This window comes from Babylonia areolata, chromosome 33 (genome assembly GCF_041734735.1).
Source record: "Babylonia areolata isolate BAREFJ2019XMU chromosome 33, ASM4173473v1, whole genome shotgun sequence".
In the NCBI taxonomy this organism is placed as follows: domain Eukaryota; kingdom Metazoa; phylum Mollusca; class Gastropoda; order Neogastropoda; family Buccinidae; genus Babylonia; species Babylonia areolata.
In genome coordinates, this window is record NC_134908.1 from 16,883,168 (window position 1) to 16,898,167 (window position 15,000).

At 51.6% G+C, this 15,000-nt stretch overlaps 1 protein-coding gene across 1 annotated transcript in view; it reads right to left on the bottom strand.

The window, feature by feature from the left end:
* Positions 1 to 15,000, bottom strand: part of LOC143276938 (NPC intracellular cholesterol transporter 1-like) — a 54,636-nt gene that overhangs the window by 2,520 nt on the left and 37,116 nt on the right. The window contains exons 19-23 of the mRNA XM_076581609.1: positions 14,435 to 14,561; positions 9,508 to 9,566; positions 5,958 to 6,126; positions 3,251 to 3,482; positions 1 to 45 (exon numbers count right to left, since the gene is read on the bottom strand). The exon at positions 1 to 45 is cut by the window's left edge and continues 69 nt beyond it. Coding sequence (XP_076437724.1) covers positions 1 to 45; positions 3,251 to 3,482; positions 5,958 to 6,126; positions 9,508 to 9,566; positions 14,435 to 14,561 — 632 coding nt within the window. The remainder of the gene's footprint in view (positions 46 to 3,250; positions 3,483 to 5,957; positions 6,127 to 9,507; positions 9,567 to 14,434; positions 14,562 to 15,000) is intronic.

A 15,000-nucleotide genomic window follows, 5' to 3' on the forward strand; every position in this document is an offset into this window, starting at 1 on the left:
GGCCCGCACAATGTGGGAACAGAACTCCACGGAGATGCCCACCGCCTGAAACACAGGAGACACGGCAATGTTGGTGGTGGTGGTGGTGTTGGTGGTGGTGGTGGTGTTGGTGGTGGTGATGGTGTTGGTGGTGGTGGTGGTTGTGATGGTGGTGATGGTGGTGGTGGTTGTGATGGTGGTGGTGGTGATGGTGGTGGTGGTGGTGATGGTGTTGGTGATGGTGTTGTTGTTGTTGTTGTTGGTGTTGGTGGTGGTGGTGGTGTTGTTGGTGGTGTTGGTGGTGTTGTTGGTGGTGGTGGTGATGGTGGTGGTTCTGGTGTTGTTGTTGGTGGTGATAGTGGTGGTGGTGATGGTGGTGGTGTTGGTGTCGTTGTTGGTGTTGTTGGTGGTGTTGTTGTTGGTGGTGGTGTTGGTGTTGTTGGTGTTGGTGTTGGTGTTGTTGGTGGTGTTGGTGTTGGTGGTGTTGGTGTTGTTGTTGTTGATGGTGTTGTTGTTAGTGGTGGTGGTGTTGTTGTTGTTGGTGTTGTTGTTGTTGATGGTGTTGTTGTTAGTGGTGGTGGTGTTGTTGGTGTTGTTGTTGGTGTTGTTGTTGTTGTTGGTGGTGTTGTTGGTGTTGTTGTTGGTGGTGTTGGTGTTGTTGTTGTTGATGGTGTTGTTGTTGGTGGTGTTGTTGTTGTTGTTGGTGTTGTTAGTGGTGGTGGTGTTGTTGTTGGTGTTGTTGATGGTGTTGTTGTTGGTGGTGGTGGTGTTGTTGGTGTTGTTGTTGTTGATGGTGTTGTTGTTAGTGGTGGTGGTGTTGTTGGTGGTGGTGTTGTTGTTGTTGGTGGTGGTAGTGGTGTTGTTGTTGATGTTGGTGGTGGTGGTGTTGTTGTTGTTGGTGGTGGTGGTGTTATTGATGTTGTTTTTATCACGAGGAGAAGCAACATTGTGTTGTTGTTGTTGCTGCTGTTGTTTTTATCACAAGGAGAAACAACATTATGTTGTTGTTGTTGTTGCTGATGTTGTTTTTATTACAAGGAGAAGCAACATTATGTTGTTATTGTTGTTGCTGTTGTTTTTATTACAAGGAGAAGCAACATTATGTTGTTGTTGTTGCTGCTGATGTTGTTTTTATTACAAGGAGAAGCAACATTATGTTGTTGTTGTTGTTGCTGTTGTTTTTATTACAAGGAGAAGCAACATTATGTTGTTGTTGTTGCTGATGTTGTTTTTATTACAAGGAGAAGCAACATTATGTTGTTGTTGTTGTTGCTGTTGTTTTTATTACAAGGAGAAGCAACATTATGCTGTTGTTGTTGTTGCTGCTGTTGTTTTTATCACAAGGAGAAACAACATTATCTTGTTGTTGTTGTTCTTCTTCTTCTTGTTATTGTTATTATCAATATTGTTGACGTCGTTATTAACATTGTCATTGTGGTTATCATCATTATCATTACACACAGAAACTCTCACACATCCTACCTCCCCACCCCCACCCCTCCAACACACACACCCTGCACACCAACACCATCACCCACACACACACCCTACACACCACCATCACCCACACACACCCTACACACCAACCCATCACCCACACACACTACACACCAACACCATCACCCACACACACCCTCCACACCATCACCCACACACACCCTACACACCAACACCATCACCCACACACACTACACACCAACACCATCACCCACACACACACTACACACCAACACCATCACCCACACACACCCTACACACCAACACCATCACCCACACACACCCTACACACCAACACCATCACCCACACACACCGTACACACCAACACCATCACCCACACACACCCTACACACCAACACCATCACCCACACACCCTCCACACCAACACCCACACACACCGTACACACCAACACCATCACCCACACACACCGTACACACCAACACCATCACCCACACACACCCTCCACACCAACACCATCACCCACACACACCCTCCACACCAACACCCACACACACCGTACACACCAACACCATCACCCACACACACCCTACACACCAACACCATCACCCACACACACCGTACACACCAACACCATCACCCACACACACCCTCCACACCAACACCCACACACACCGTACACACCAACACCATCACCCACACACACCCTCCACACCAACACCATCACCCACACACACCCTCCACACCAACACCCACACACACCGTACACACCAACACCATCACCCACACACACCCTACACACCAACACCATCACCCACACACACCGTACACACCAACACCCACACACACCCTACACACCAACACCCACACACACTACACACCAACACCATCACCCACACACACCCTCCACACCAACACCATCACCCACACACACCCTCCACACCAACACCCACACACACCCTACACACCAACACCATCACCCACACACACCCTCGACACCAACACCATCACCCACACACACCCTCCACACCAACACCATCACCCACACACACCCTCCACACCAACACCCACACACACCCTACACACCAACACCATCACCCACACACACCCTCGACACCAACACCATCACCCACACACACCCTCCACACCAACACCATCACCCACACACACCCTCCACACCAACACCATCACCCACACACACCCTCCACACCAACACCCACACACACCGTACACACCAACACCAACACCCACACACACCGTACACACCAACACCATCACCCACACACACCCTCCACACCAACACCCACACACACCGTACACACCAACACCATCACCCACACACACCCTACACACCAACACCCACACACACCGTACACACCAACACCATCACCCACACACACCCTACACACCAACACCCACACACACCCTCCACACCAACACCCACACACACCGTACACACCAACACCATCACCCACACACACCCTCCACACCAACACCATCACCCACACACACCCTACACACCAACACCATCACCCACACACACCCTCCACACCAACACCCACACACACCCTCCACACCAACACCCACACACACCCTACACACCAACACCATCACCCACACACACCCTCCACACCAACACCCACACACACCGTACACACCAACACCATCACCCACACACACCCTCCACACCAACACCATCACCCACACACACCCTACACACCAACCCCCTCCCCCACACATGTAGCCTTCCCAGCCCCTTTAAAGAAATCAAAATTAAAAAAAATATATAAAAAACAAAAAAATCAAAAACTGACCATGATCAAGTTGACCAAGGACACAGCGTTCAGACTGATGTCCCAGAAGTACATCAGCCCCAGGAGGTCGCCCAGGATCATGCCGATCGTCACAATGACCAGGAGGGCGGAGTGAAGGTCACAGCCCAGCAAGGTGAAGGTCACCACCAGAATGGCCGACAGACAGATGGCGAGGTTGACCACTGTGTCGTGTACGATGGTCAGGTACTGTTCGTAGAACACGTAGAAGATGCTGTTGGTGCAGAGAATACGAACACCAATGAAATTAACTCACTCAGTACGGCCAGTCCTCTCTTCTCCTCTACACAGACCCCTCGGATGTCCAGTGGGTGTCTGAATGACCCAACCTTTAGCTTCCGACAACAGAATTGTGGTATTCTTTGTCAACATTCATCTCTTCAGAGCCTTCCGCTTAAGAGCCTTCCGCTTGCAATATTTTGATGATGGTAATTGGGGTGAAACGCTGTTAACGTCGTCTCTTTCGCCGTTCGTATGGAAAGAGTTAAAGAATGATGATGCTGGGAGTGTAAAGGATCAGTTTCTGTTTCAGTTTCAGTAGCTCAAGGAGGCGTCACTGCGTTCGGACAAATCCATATACGCTACACCACATCTGCCAAGCAGATGCCTGACCAGCAGCGTAACCCAGCGCGCTTGGTCAGGCCTTGAGAAAAAAAGAAGAAGGTGATAATACTAATACTACTAATAATAATAAATAAATAAAAATGAAATAAAAAAACAATAATGATGATAAATAAGCACATACGTGTAAAACACACACACACACACACACACACACACACACACACACACACACACACACACACACACACACACACACACACTTCCCCTTACCAAGGATTAATGAACAGTAAAGAGCGGTAACTTTCCATGGACATGGGACACAATTTCGAGTCAATGCTGCTTATGCTACCAATCCATTCCATTCCATTCATTCTCCTGCCCGGGATGGGCGTAGAGGAGACATGAGGGACGATTCCGTAGTCAGACGACGCCATCCGGTTCTATCTTCTGCCTGTCGTATCAGCGTAGCGCTATCCATATTGGTCCATTCCTTGATGTTGTCCATCCAGCATTTGGCTTGCCTCCCTCTTCGCCTACCACCCTCTAGCGTTCCCTGTAGAACTGTCTTTTGCAGTGAATTGTGGCGTGTCACATGCCCGAACCATGACAGCTTCCTCCTTTTGACCACTGCTAAGAGTGGTTCCAGTGGACCCGCTAGCATGGTTATTTGGCTCTTGACAAAGTGTGCTACCAATCACACACCGCTAAATAAAAAGATACACTGGAACAAACCCCGACACTTCCTAATACCAGATACTTCCAAATATCATTGATTCATTTTGCAAGCGGCTTTTGCCCCATGTGAAGGGGTGTGCACAGACATCTTCAATCCTGTCATCATAACCTCTTTTTTTTATTCGTCTCAGCGTTATTTTCATTATCTTAAATGCTTCATACGGATAAAGAAACACTTTTAGGACATTATTAGCATCTGAAGTCTTCCAACGACGGACAAGGCGGAGGAGGAAACCTTTCCCAACGGCTGTGAAGGCGGAAGAGGATGACCAAAGGGCAGGGGGAGCTCTTATCCTTGGCTGGAAGTCCTCCTAGGAGACGGAACTTCGAAGAAAAAACCTGCACCTGCCGAGGCCGTTCTACACGTGGCAGTATCTGCACATGTGGGACTCTGAGCGTCGGTAGGCGAGAGAGTGGGGAAGGGACTGCACAACTCCTCTTCACTAAAAAAAAAAGTCACCTGTGCTGGTCAGGCAAAGCTGGACAGGACACGTTGTCAGCACAACAGACAGCAGGATCCCGAAGATGCTACTGTATGGCCAGCTGAAGGAAGGCCACCGTGAACTTGGAAGACCCTGCAAGCGCTTCAAAGACACCTTGAAGACAAACCTCAAAGCCTGTGACATAGACATCGCTTCCTGGGAAACTGATGCCCTCGACCGCTCTCGCTGGAGGATGCTGTGCTCTAGTGGCATAAAGACGTTTGAAAACAAAAGAACGCTGGCCATTAAGGAGAAGCGTGAGCGAAGGAAGCAGGGCTAAACTTCTGGAGACGTTTTCCCTTGTAACACCTGTGGGAAGTGCTGCGCATGCAGAATCGGCCTCTTCTCCCGTATGAGGACACACACCGACAGACAAGCCTGCCTGCCTACTCATCCGTCGGTCCGACGGGAGACTCCATCATTAGCATCTGAAGAGGACACGAGCAATCTGGATCTACAATCAATTATTGAGCTTCAAGCAAACTCTGGGGCAATACATGTGCTACTCTTAGATTCTCACAAATATTACAGGGCAGCATGCAGAGGAGTAAACATATTTGATCTTCTCCGTTTTGGGGGTTTTTGTTGGGGGGCGGGGTTGGTGTTTTTTTTTTTTTTTGTTTTTTGTTTGTTTGTTTTTTAAATATAGTGGACATACTAAATCAATTACGGGGAGAGAGAAAGAGAGACAGACAGACAGACAGACTGACTGACAGACAGACAGACAGAGAGGAGAATGTTAGAGTTTGTACGTGTGTGTGTGTGAAAGAAGGTGTGTGAATGTGTGTGTGAGTGAGTGAGTGAGTGTGTGTGTGTGTGTAATCCTTGTGAGTTTCATGACACCAAAAAGACGTGAAAGTCACACAAAACACTGACAAAATAAAGCCGGTGTCCCCCCTATCTCTCACCTGTAGGCGAACACCTCGTCCTGTGACTGGTCGCCATGGTGACCCGAGGACGCCCGAAGCTGCCGGAGAGAGGCGGAAATGTTGGCGCCGATCTCCCGAGCTTTGCGGAGAGCGTCCACATAATCCGATGACGTTTTCAGAATGGTGTGGTACGTCATGAAATACGTGGCTGTAGGAAGGAGACAAACAATGAAAGGTCTACCAGCCGCCGTGGCCAAGTGGTTAGTGTCACGGACTGACGGCTGGGAGGACGCGGGTTCGAATCCCAGCGGAGGTGGGTTTTTCGGCCCGTGGCCGGCTCCTACCCAGAGTTGAGTGTGCTGTGGGCTTAAATGGGGAGACTGGGACCACACAGTCGAGTGTCATCCACTTCACGGGTGTGTCATTAGAATGTTGCTCTAATTACCTGACCAACACTGCAAGTGTCTGTATCTCTCGGGGCTGGTTAACGCTGGGATATCATTATGATAGGAAGCGTAGAATACAGCCTTGTCATGCAGTCCCAAACCAGAATCGACCTCCTCCTTCATCGTCATCAATGTAAACAAAACAATCTCAAAGTCTGTGGCCTTTCATGCCCTGCTCTCATGGTGACCTCAGTTTCGATACCCCTCCACTTCTGTGCTTGAGTCCTGTCAATGTCTTCAGTGTCGGCAGATTCATGGGGGGGCTGTTGTTTGAGGGACGTGGTGGGGGTCTCCACTCTGGGAGGGACGCTCATTCAGTCTGGCTCCGCGACTAAGCCATTATTGTCGTTAGTAGGTGGCTTAGTAGGTGGTGTCCTAAGTACGTTATATCAAAACTGGTACCACTGAACACTACCGAAGTGTCTCAGCAGCAGTGCAGGGTCTCCTCTGGTGTGTGGTCTCCTGGCGACCTAACATCGATGGTTCCCTGCGGACTGCCGACACTAGAACTGTGACGGACGAACCCGGGTGTGGCCGTGTATTGGGGAATCTAAATGAGCGGCGTGGGAGTAATGCCACTGAAACGGTGCAGATGATAGGGCAGAAAAAAAGGTCTTGGTTGGTTTCTGCTTTCGTAATTTTGTTGTTGTTGTTTATGCGGGTCAGTTTGTTTTATTGTGTTGTTTGTTTGGTCAATGATGACCGGTCTGTCAAAATGTCAGTTGAGCGGTGGCCTAGTGGTAAAGCACCCAACTACAAAGCAAGTGCCCTGGTGGGTTCGAATCTCAAATACGGACCGTGGTTTTTACTCCAACCATTTGTAAAGTACTGGAGTAGAGGTAACGCGTCCGCCTAGGAAGCGAAAAGAATCTGAGCGCACTGGTTCCGTCGAATCTCATCATCCCAAGTATTTTCTCCCCCTCCACTATATGATAGTCAGTCGTGTCCGACTATGACCATCAGAACAGCAGAGGAGGCAACTGTTGTTCCGACTATTTGGGCTAGAATTTGATTATAGTGGAGAGTGTCTTGCCCAAGTTACATCCCCACTCTCTCGGCCAAGAGGGTTTTAGGACAGTCGGCGTTAGGATGGTTCCCAAAGGCCAACTAGCCCTCAAGGCTGCAGCACTTAAGAGCCAGTGCAATTTTGCCTCCTAGTTTGCGAGTCATAGTCCTTCACAAAAAGACTAAGTTGTAAATGGTTTCCCATTGACTGGAGAAACCATTGATCATGCAGCTCTCACCTTGCTGTTGGCCCCCTCCACTAGACCTTGAGATGTGGTCTGGGTGCCTAGTCATTCGGATGAGACGAGAGATAAATCGAGGTCCCGTCTGCAGCATGCAGTTAAGCGCACGTAAAAAACAGCAACTTCTTCTTCTTCAGCGTTCACTCGTATGCACACGAGTGGGCTTTTACGTGCATGACCGTTTTTACCCCGCCATGTAGGCAGCCATACTCCGTTTTCGGGGGTGTGCATGCTGGGTATGTTCTTTTTTCCATAACTCACCGAACGCTGACATGGATTACAGGATCTTTAACGTGCATATTTGATCTTCTGCTTGCATATACACACGAAGGGGGTTCAGGCACTAGCAGGTCTGCACATATGTTGACCTAGTAGTTCGTAAAAATCTCCACCCTTTACCCACCAGGCGCCGTCACTGTAGTTCGAACCCGGGCCCCTCAGATTGACAGTCCAACGCTTTAACCACTCGGCTATTTCGCCCGTCGAAAAACAGCAACAACAAGCCACCCCCAAGAAACCACAGCAACAAAAAGGGGTCATCCGTCCCGGAAAAAAAAAAAATCTTTAGAAAAATTCATTTTGATACCAAAATAAATAATTAACAAATAGTAAGGAGTGGTAACTCTCTCCATTCTCAAGGGACACGACTTCTCGTCAATGCTGCTTAAGCTACCGATTCAGTCCAGCAGGTGAGCTCTGTAGTCTCCCAGGACGAAGAAATGGAATCATCATCATCATCATCATCATCGTCATCATCATCATCATTACCAGCCCCCCACCCCCCGCACCCTCTCATTCTCCTCACTGAATACAGAACAGCAAGTGATCGAGGTCATCTCCCAGGACGAAGAAGCTAAATCTTCATCATCATCATCATCATCATCATCGAAATTAACAAACAATGAGGTCAGGAGAAGAAATGATTAACAAATAGTAAGGAGTGGTAACTCTCTCCATTCACAAGGGACACAACTTCTCGTCAATGCTGCTTAAGCTACCGATTCAGCTAGCACACAGGTAAATAAAAGGTACACTGGAACAAACCCAGACACTTCCTCAAAAAAAAAAAGGAAGCGCCGGGCCTGTCCTTATACCGATCATTTGACATGTGCACACAGCAGCAAAGACAGAAGAAATGTGCAAACACAAATTAGCTTTTATTTTCAAGACCGGCATAGCCTCTTTAATCCCCGAACAAGCCACACAGAACACACGGACAATACAGAACAAACACCACACTTGTAGACAGGGAAAAGAAGAGAGAAAATATATGTGAGTGTCGCCGCACTGTGGCGATGCCCGCGCGCTCTCCCTGGGGGAGAGCAGTCCGAATTTGACACAGAGAAATCTGTTGTGACACAGACATACAGACAGACAGAGATACAGACAGACAGAGTTACAAAGACACACATACAGACACACAGACAGATACAAAGATACAGAGACAGTCAGATACACAGACGCACAGACAGATACACAGACAGATACACAGACACACAGACAGATACACAGACACAGACAGATACACAGACACAGACAGATACGCAGACGCACAGACAGATGCACACAGACAGACACAGATACACACAGACAGACAGATACACAGACAGACAGATACACACAGACAGATACACACACAGATACACAGACACAGACAGATACACAGACAGACAGATACACACAGACAGATACACAGACAGACACACAGACAGATACACAGACAGATCCACACACAGATACACACACAGATACACAGACACAGACAGATACACAGACACACAGACAGATACACAGACACAGACAGATACACAGATGCACAGACAGACACACAGACACAGACAGATACACAGACACAGACAGATACACAGACACAGACAGACCGGAGAACGAACTGACCTCCAACTCGAGTCTTGTTGTCCAGCAACTCCACTGCAGACGCATATGCCGCGTGTCCACTGCACATACACACACACACAGACATACAGACACACACACACACATACATCCTTTCTCTCCTCCCCCCTCTCTCTCTCTCTCGCTCTCCATCTCTCTCTCTCCATCTCTATGTCTGCCACTCTCTAATCTCTATCACTCTCCATCTCTATCACTCTCCATCTCTCTCTCTCTCTCCATCTCTATGTCTGCCACTCTCTAATCTCTATCACTCTCCATCTCTCTCTCCATCTCCCTCCCTCCCTCCCTCTCCACCTCTATCACCCTCCATCTCACACACACACTCTCTCTCTCTCCATCTTTCTCGCTCTCCATCTCTCTCTCTCCCTCTCCCTCTCTCTCTCTCTCCATCCCTAATCTTCCTACCTCTCTGTCCTCGTCATAATACTTCCCTTCACCTCTTCCTAACCATTTTCTTTTTGTTGTTGTTGTTGGTGGTGGTGGTGGTGTTGTTGTTTATCTCTCTCCTCCCTTCCTCCCCCTCCTCTTCCTGACTGGCTCACCCTTTAGCGCAGGGCAGGTAGGTGAGGAAGTCCTCTGCCTCTCTCTCCCTCTCTCCCTCAATTTTCCCTCACTCTCTCTCCTCCCTCCCTCCCCCTCTCCCTTCTTCCTCTCCCTCCCTCCATCTCCCTCATTTTCCCTCCCTCTCTCCCTCCCTCCATCCATCTCCCTCTCTCCCTCCCTCTCCCTCATTTTCCCTCCCTCTCTCTCTCCTTCCTCTCCCTCCATCCATCTCCCTCTCTCCCTCCCTCAATCTCCCTCTTTTTCCCTCCCTCTCCCTCCTCCTCCATCTCCCTCCCTCTCCCTCCCTCCCTTCTCTCCCTCCACCTTCCTCTGCCTCCCCCTCCCTCTCCCTCCATCCATCCCCCTCCTTCTTCTCCCTCCCTCCATCTCCCCCTCTCTCCCTGGTTGGCTAACCCTTTAGAACAGTAGAACAGGCGACGTCGGGGTTGTCCGACAGGAAGTCGGTCAGGAAGTCGATGAAGTCGCTCTGCCTCTCTCCCTCTCCTTCATTTTCACTCACTCTCCCTCCTCCCTCCCTCCCCCTCTTCCTCCTTCTTCTCCCTCCTTCCCAATCTCCCTCTGGCTGGCTCACCCTTTAGCGCAGGGCGATGTCTGGGTTGTCCGACAGGAAGTCGGTCAGGAAGTCGATGAAGTCCTCTGCCTATCTCTCCCTCAATTTTCCCTCACTCTACCGCCTCCCTCCCTCTCCCTCCCTCCAAATCTCCCTCTCTCCCTGGCTGGCTGACCCTTTAGCGCAGGGCAGGTAGGTGAGGAAGTCCTCTGCCTCTCTCTCCCTCATTTTCCCTCCCTCTCTCTCCTTCCTCTCCCTCCCTCCATCTCCCTCATTTTCCCTCCCTCTCCCTCCTTCCTCTCCCTCCTCCCTCTCCCTCCATCCATCTCCCTCATTTTCCCTCCCTCTCCCTCCCTCCCTCCCTCCTCTCCCTCCATCCATCTCCCTCTCTCCCTCATTTTCCCTCCCTCCTTCCTCTCCCTCCATCCATCTCCCTCTCTCCCTCATCTTCCCTCCCTCTCCCTCATTTTCCCTCCCTCCTTCCTCTCCCTCCATCCATCTCCCTCCCTCCCTCATTTTCCCTCCCTCTCCCTCCCTCCCTCCATCCTCTCCCTCCCCCTTCCTCTGCCTCCCCCCTCCCTCTCCCCCCTCTCCCATCCCTCCATCTCCCTCCCTCTCTGCCTGGCTGGCTCACCCTTTAGCGCAGGCGACGTCGAGGTTGTCGGACAGGATTCGGGCAGGAAGTCGATGAAGTCCTCTGCCTATCTCTCCCTCTCCCTCAATTTTCCCTTTCTCTACCGCCTCCCTCCCTCTCCCTCCTTCCCAATCTCCCTCTCTCTCCCGCCTCCCCCCTCTCCCTCCCTCCATCTCCCTCTCTCCCTGGCTGGCTAACCCTGGCTAACAGGTGACGTCTGGGTTGTCCGACAGGAAGTCGGTCAGGAAGTCGATGAAGTCGCTCTACCTATCTCTCCCTCTCCCTCATTTTCCCTCCTCCTCCCTCCCCTCTCTCCCGCTTTCCTCTCCCTCCCTCCATCTCCCTCTCTCCCTCATTTTCAATCGCTCTCTCTCTCCTTCCTCTCCCTCCCTCCATTTCCCTCTCTCCCTCATTTTCCCTCCCTCTCCCTCCTTCCTCTCCCTCCATCCATCTCCCTCATTTCCCCCCTCCTTCCTCTCCCTCCATCCATCTCCCTCTCTCCCTCATTTTCCCTCCCTCTCCCTCCATCCATCTCCCTCTCTCCCTCATCTTCCCTCCCTCTCCCTCATTTTCCCTCCCTCCATCCATCTCCCTCTCTCCCTCATCTTCCCTCCCTCTCCCTCATTTTCCCTCCCTCCTTCCTCTCCCTCCATCCATCTCCCTCTCTCCCTCATTTTCCCTCCCTCCTTCCTCTCCCTCCATCCATCTCCCTCTCTCCCTCATCTTCCCTCCCTCTCCCTCATTTTCCCTCCCTCCTTCCTCTCCCTCCATCCATCTCCCTCTCTCCCTCATTTTCCCTCCCTCTCCCTCCCTCCCTCCATCCTCTCCCTCCCCCTTCCTCTGCCTCCCCCCTCCCTCTCCCCCCTCTCCCATCCCTCCATCTCCCTCCCTCTCTGCCTGGCTGGCTGACCCTTTAGCGCAGGCGACGTCGAGGTTGTCGGGCAGGAAGTCGATGAAGTCCTCTGCCTATCTCTCCCTCTCCCTCAATTTTCCCTCACTCTACCGCCTCCCTCCCTCTCCCTCCCTCCAAATCTCCCTCTCTCTCCCTGGCTGGCTGACCCTTTAGCGCAGGCAATGTCGGGGTTGTCCGACAGGAAGTCGGTCAGGAAGTCGATGAAGTCGCTCTGCCTCTCTCCCTCTCCCTCAATTTTCCCTCCCTCTCCCTCCATCCATCTCCCTCTCTCCCTCATCTTCCCTCACTCTCCCTCATTTTCCCTCCCTCTCCCTCCTTCCTCTCCCTCCCTCCATCTCCCTCTCTCCCTCATTTTCCCTCCCTCTCCCTCCCTCCCTCCCTCCTCTCCCTCCCCCTTCCTCTGCCTCCCCCCTCCATCTCCCTCTCTCCCTGGCTGGCTAACCCTGGCTAACAGGTGACGTCTGGGTTGTCCGACAGGAAGTCGGTCAGGAAGTCGATGAAGTCGCTCTACCTATCTCTCCCTCTCCCTCATTTTCCCTCCTCCTCCCTCCCCTCTCTCCCGCCTTCCTCTCCCTCCCTCCATCTCCCTCATTTTCAATCGCTCTCTCTCTCCTTCCTCTCCCTCCCTCCATTTCCCTCTCTCCCTCATTTTCCCTCCCTCTCCCTCCTTCCTCTCCCTCCATCCATCTCCCTCTCTCCCTCATTTCCCCCCTCCTTCCTCTCCCTCCCTCCATCTCCCTCTCTCCCTCATTTTCCCTCCCTCTCTCTCTCCTTCCTCTCCCTCCATCCATCTCCCTCATCTTCCCTCCCTCTCCCTCATTTTCCCTCCCTCCTTCCTCTCCCTCCATCCATCTCCCTCTCTCCCTCATCTTCCCTCCCTCTCCCTCATTTTCCCTCCCTCCTTCCTCTCCCTCCATCCATCTCCCTCATTTTCCCTCCCTCTCTCCCTCCTTCCTCTCCCTCCCTCCATCTCCCTCCCTCATTTCCCCCTCCCTCTCCCTCATTTTCCCTCCCTCCTCTCCCTCCACCCATCTCCCTCATTTTCCCTCCCTCTCCCTCCCTCCCTCCTCTCCCTCCCCCTTCCTCTGCCTCCCCCCTCCCTCTCCCCCCTCTCCCATCCCTCCATCTCCCTCCCTCTCTGCCTGGCTGGCTGACCCTTTAGAACAGGCGACGTCTGGGTTGTCCGACAGGAAGTCGGGCAGGAAGTCGATGAAGTCGCTCTACCTATCTCTCCCTTTCCCTCAATTTTCCCTCCCTCTCCCTCCATCCATCTCCCTCTCTCCCTCATCTTCCCTCCCTCTCCCTCATTTTCCCTCCCTCTCCCTCATTTCCCCTCCCTCCTTCCTCTCCCTCCCTCCATCTCCCTCTCTCCCTCATTTTCCCTCCCTCTCCCTCCATTCTCTCCCTCCCCCTTCCTCTGCCTCCCCCCTCCATCTCCCCCCTCTCCCTCCCTCCATCTCCCTCTCTGCCTGGCTGGCTCACCCTTTAGAACAGGTGACGTCTGGGTTGTCCGACAGGAAATCGGTCAGGAAGTCGATGAAGTCGCTCTACCTATCTCTCCCTCTCCCTCATTTTCCCTCCTCCTCCCTCCCCTCTCTCCCGCCTTCCTCTCCCTCCCTCCATCTCCCTCTCTCCCTCATTTTCAATCGCTCTCTCTCTCCTTCCTCTCCCTCCCTCCATTTCCCTCTCTCCCTCATTTTCCCTCCCTCTCCCTCCTTCCTCTCCCTCCATCCATCTCCCTCATTTCCCCCCTCCTTCCTCTCCCTCCATCCATCTCCCTCTCTCCCTCATTTTCCCTCCCTCTCCTTCCCTCCCTCCATCCTCTCCCTCCCCCTTCCTCTGCCTCCCCCCTCCATCTCCCCCCTCTCCCATCCCTCCATCTCCCTCCCTCTCTGCCTGGCTGGCTGACCCTTTAGCGCAGGCGACGTCGAGGTTGTCGGACAGGATTCGGGCAGGAAGTCGATGAAGTCCTCTGCCTATCTCTCCCTCTCCCTCAATTTTTCTTCACTCTACCGCCTCCCTCCCTCTCCCTCCCTCCAAATCTCCCTCCCTCTCTGCCTGGCTGGCTAACCCTTTAGAACAGGTGACGTCGGGGTTGTCCGACAGGAAGTCGGTCAGGAAGTCGATGAAGTCGCTCTGCCTCTCTCCCTCTCCCTCAATTTTCCCTCACTCTCCCTCCTCCTCCCTCCCATCTCTCCCTCCTTCCTCTCCCTCCTTCCCAACCTCGCTCTCTCCCTGGCTGCCTCACCCTTTAGCGCAGGCGATGTCGGGATTGTCGGACAGGAAGTCGGGCAGGTAGGTGAGGAAGTCCTCTGCCTGGGGACGTCCGTCCACGAAGGGCTGCACGTCGCACTTCAAGCACCCTGCGTTCTTCGCTGCCATCATCGTCATCATAGTCATCTTCATCATCATCGTCTGTCGTCATCATCATTATTATCGTCGTCATCATAATCGTCACCATCACCGTCATCACCATCATCATCATCGTCGTCATCTTCATCGCCATCGTCGGTGTCGTCTTTGTGTTTGTGCCTTCATCGGTTGTCATCGTTTGTCGTCGCCGTCGTTGTTATCATCATCATCATCATCATCGCTATCATCATGAACCTCATCATCATCGTTCTCGCCGTCATTCTAACCATCATCAGCAGCATCGTCAGAGTCGCTGTTGTCATTGTTCGTGCATACATCTATTTTATTTTATTTTATTTTTTTTAAAAATTTTATTATTATTATCATTACTACTACCTTTTTTATATCATAATTATTATTTATTTATTTATGTAAGCTTATCTATTATTTCTATTATTTATT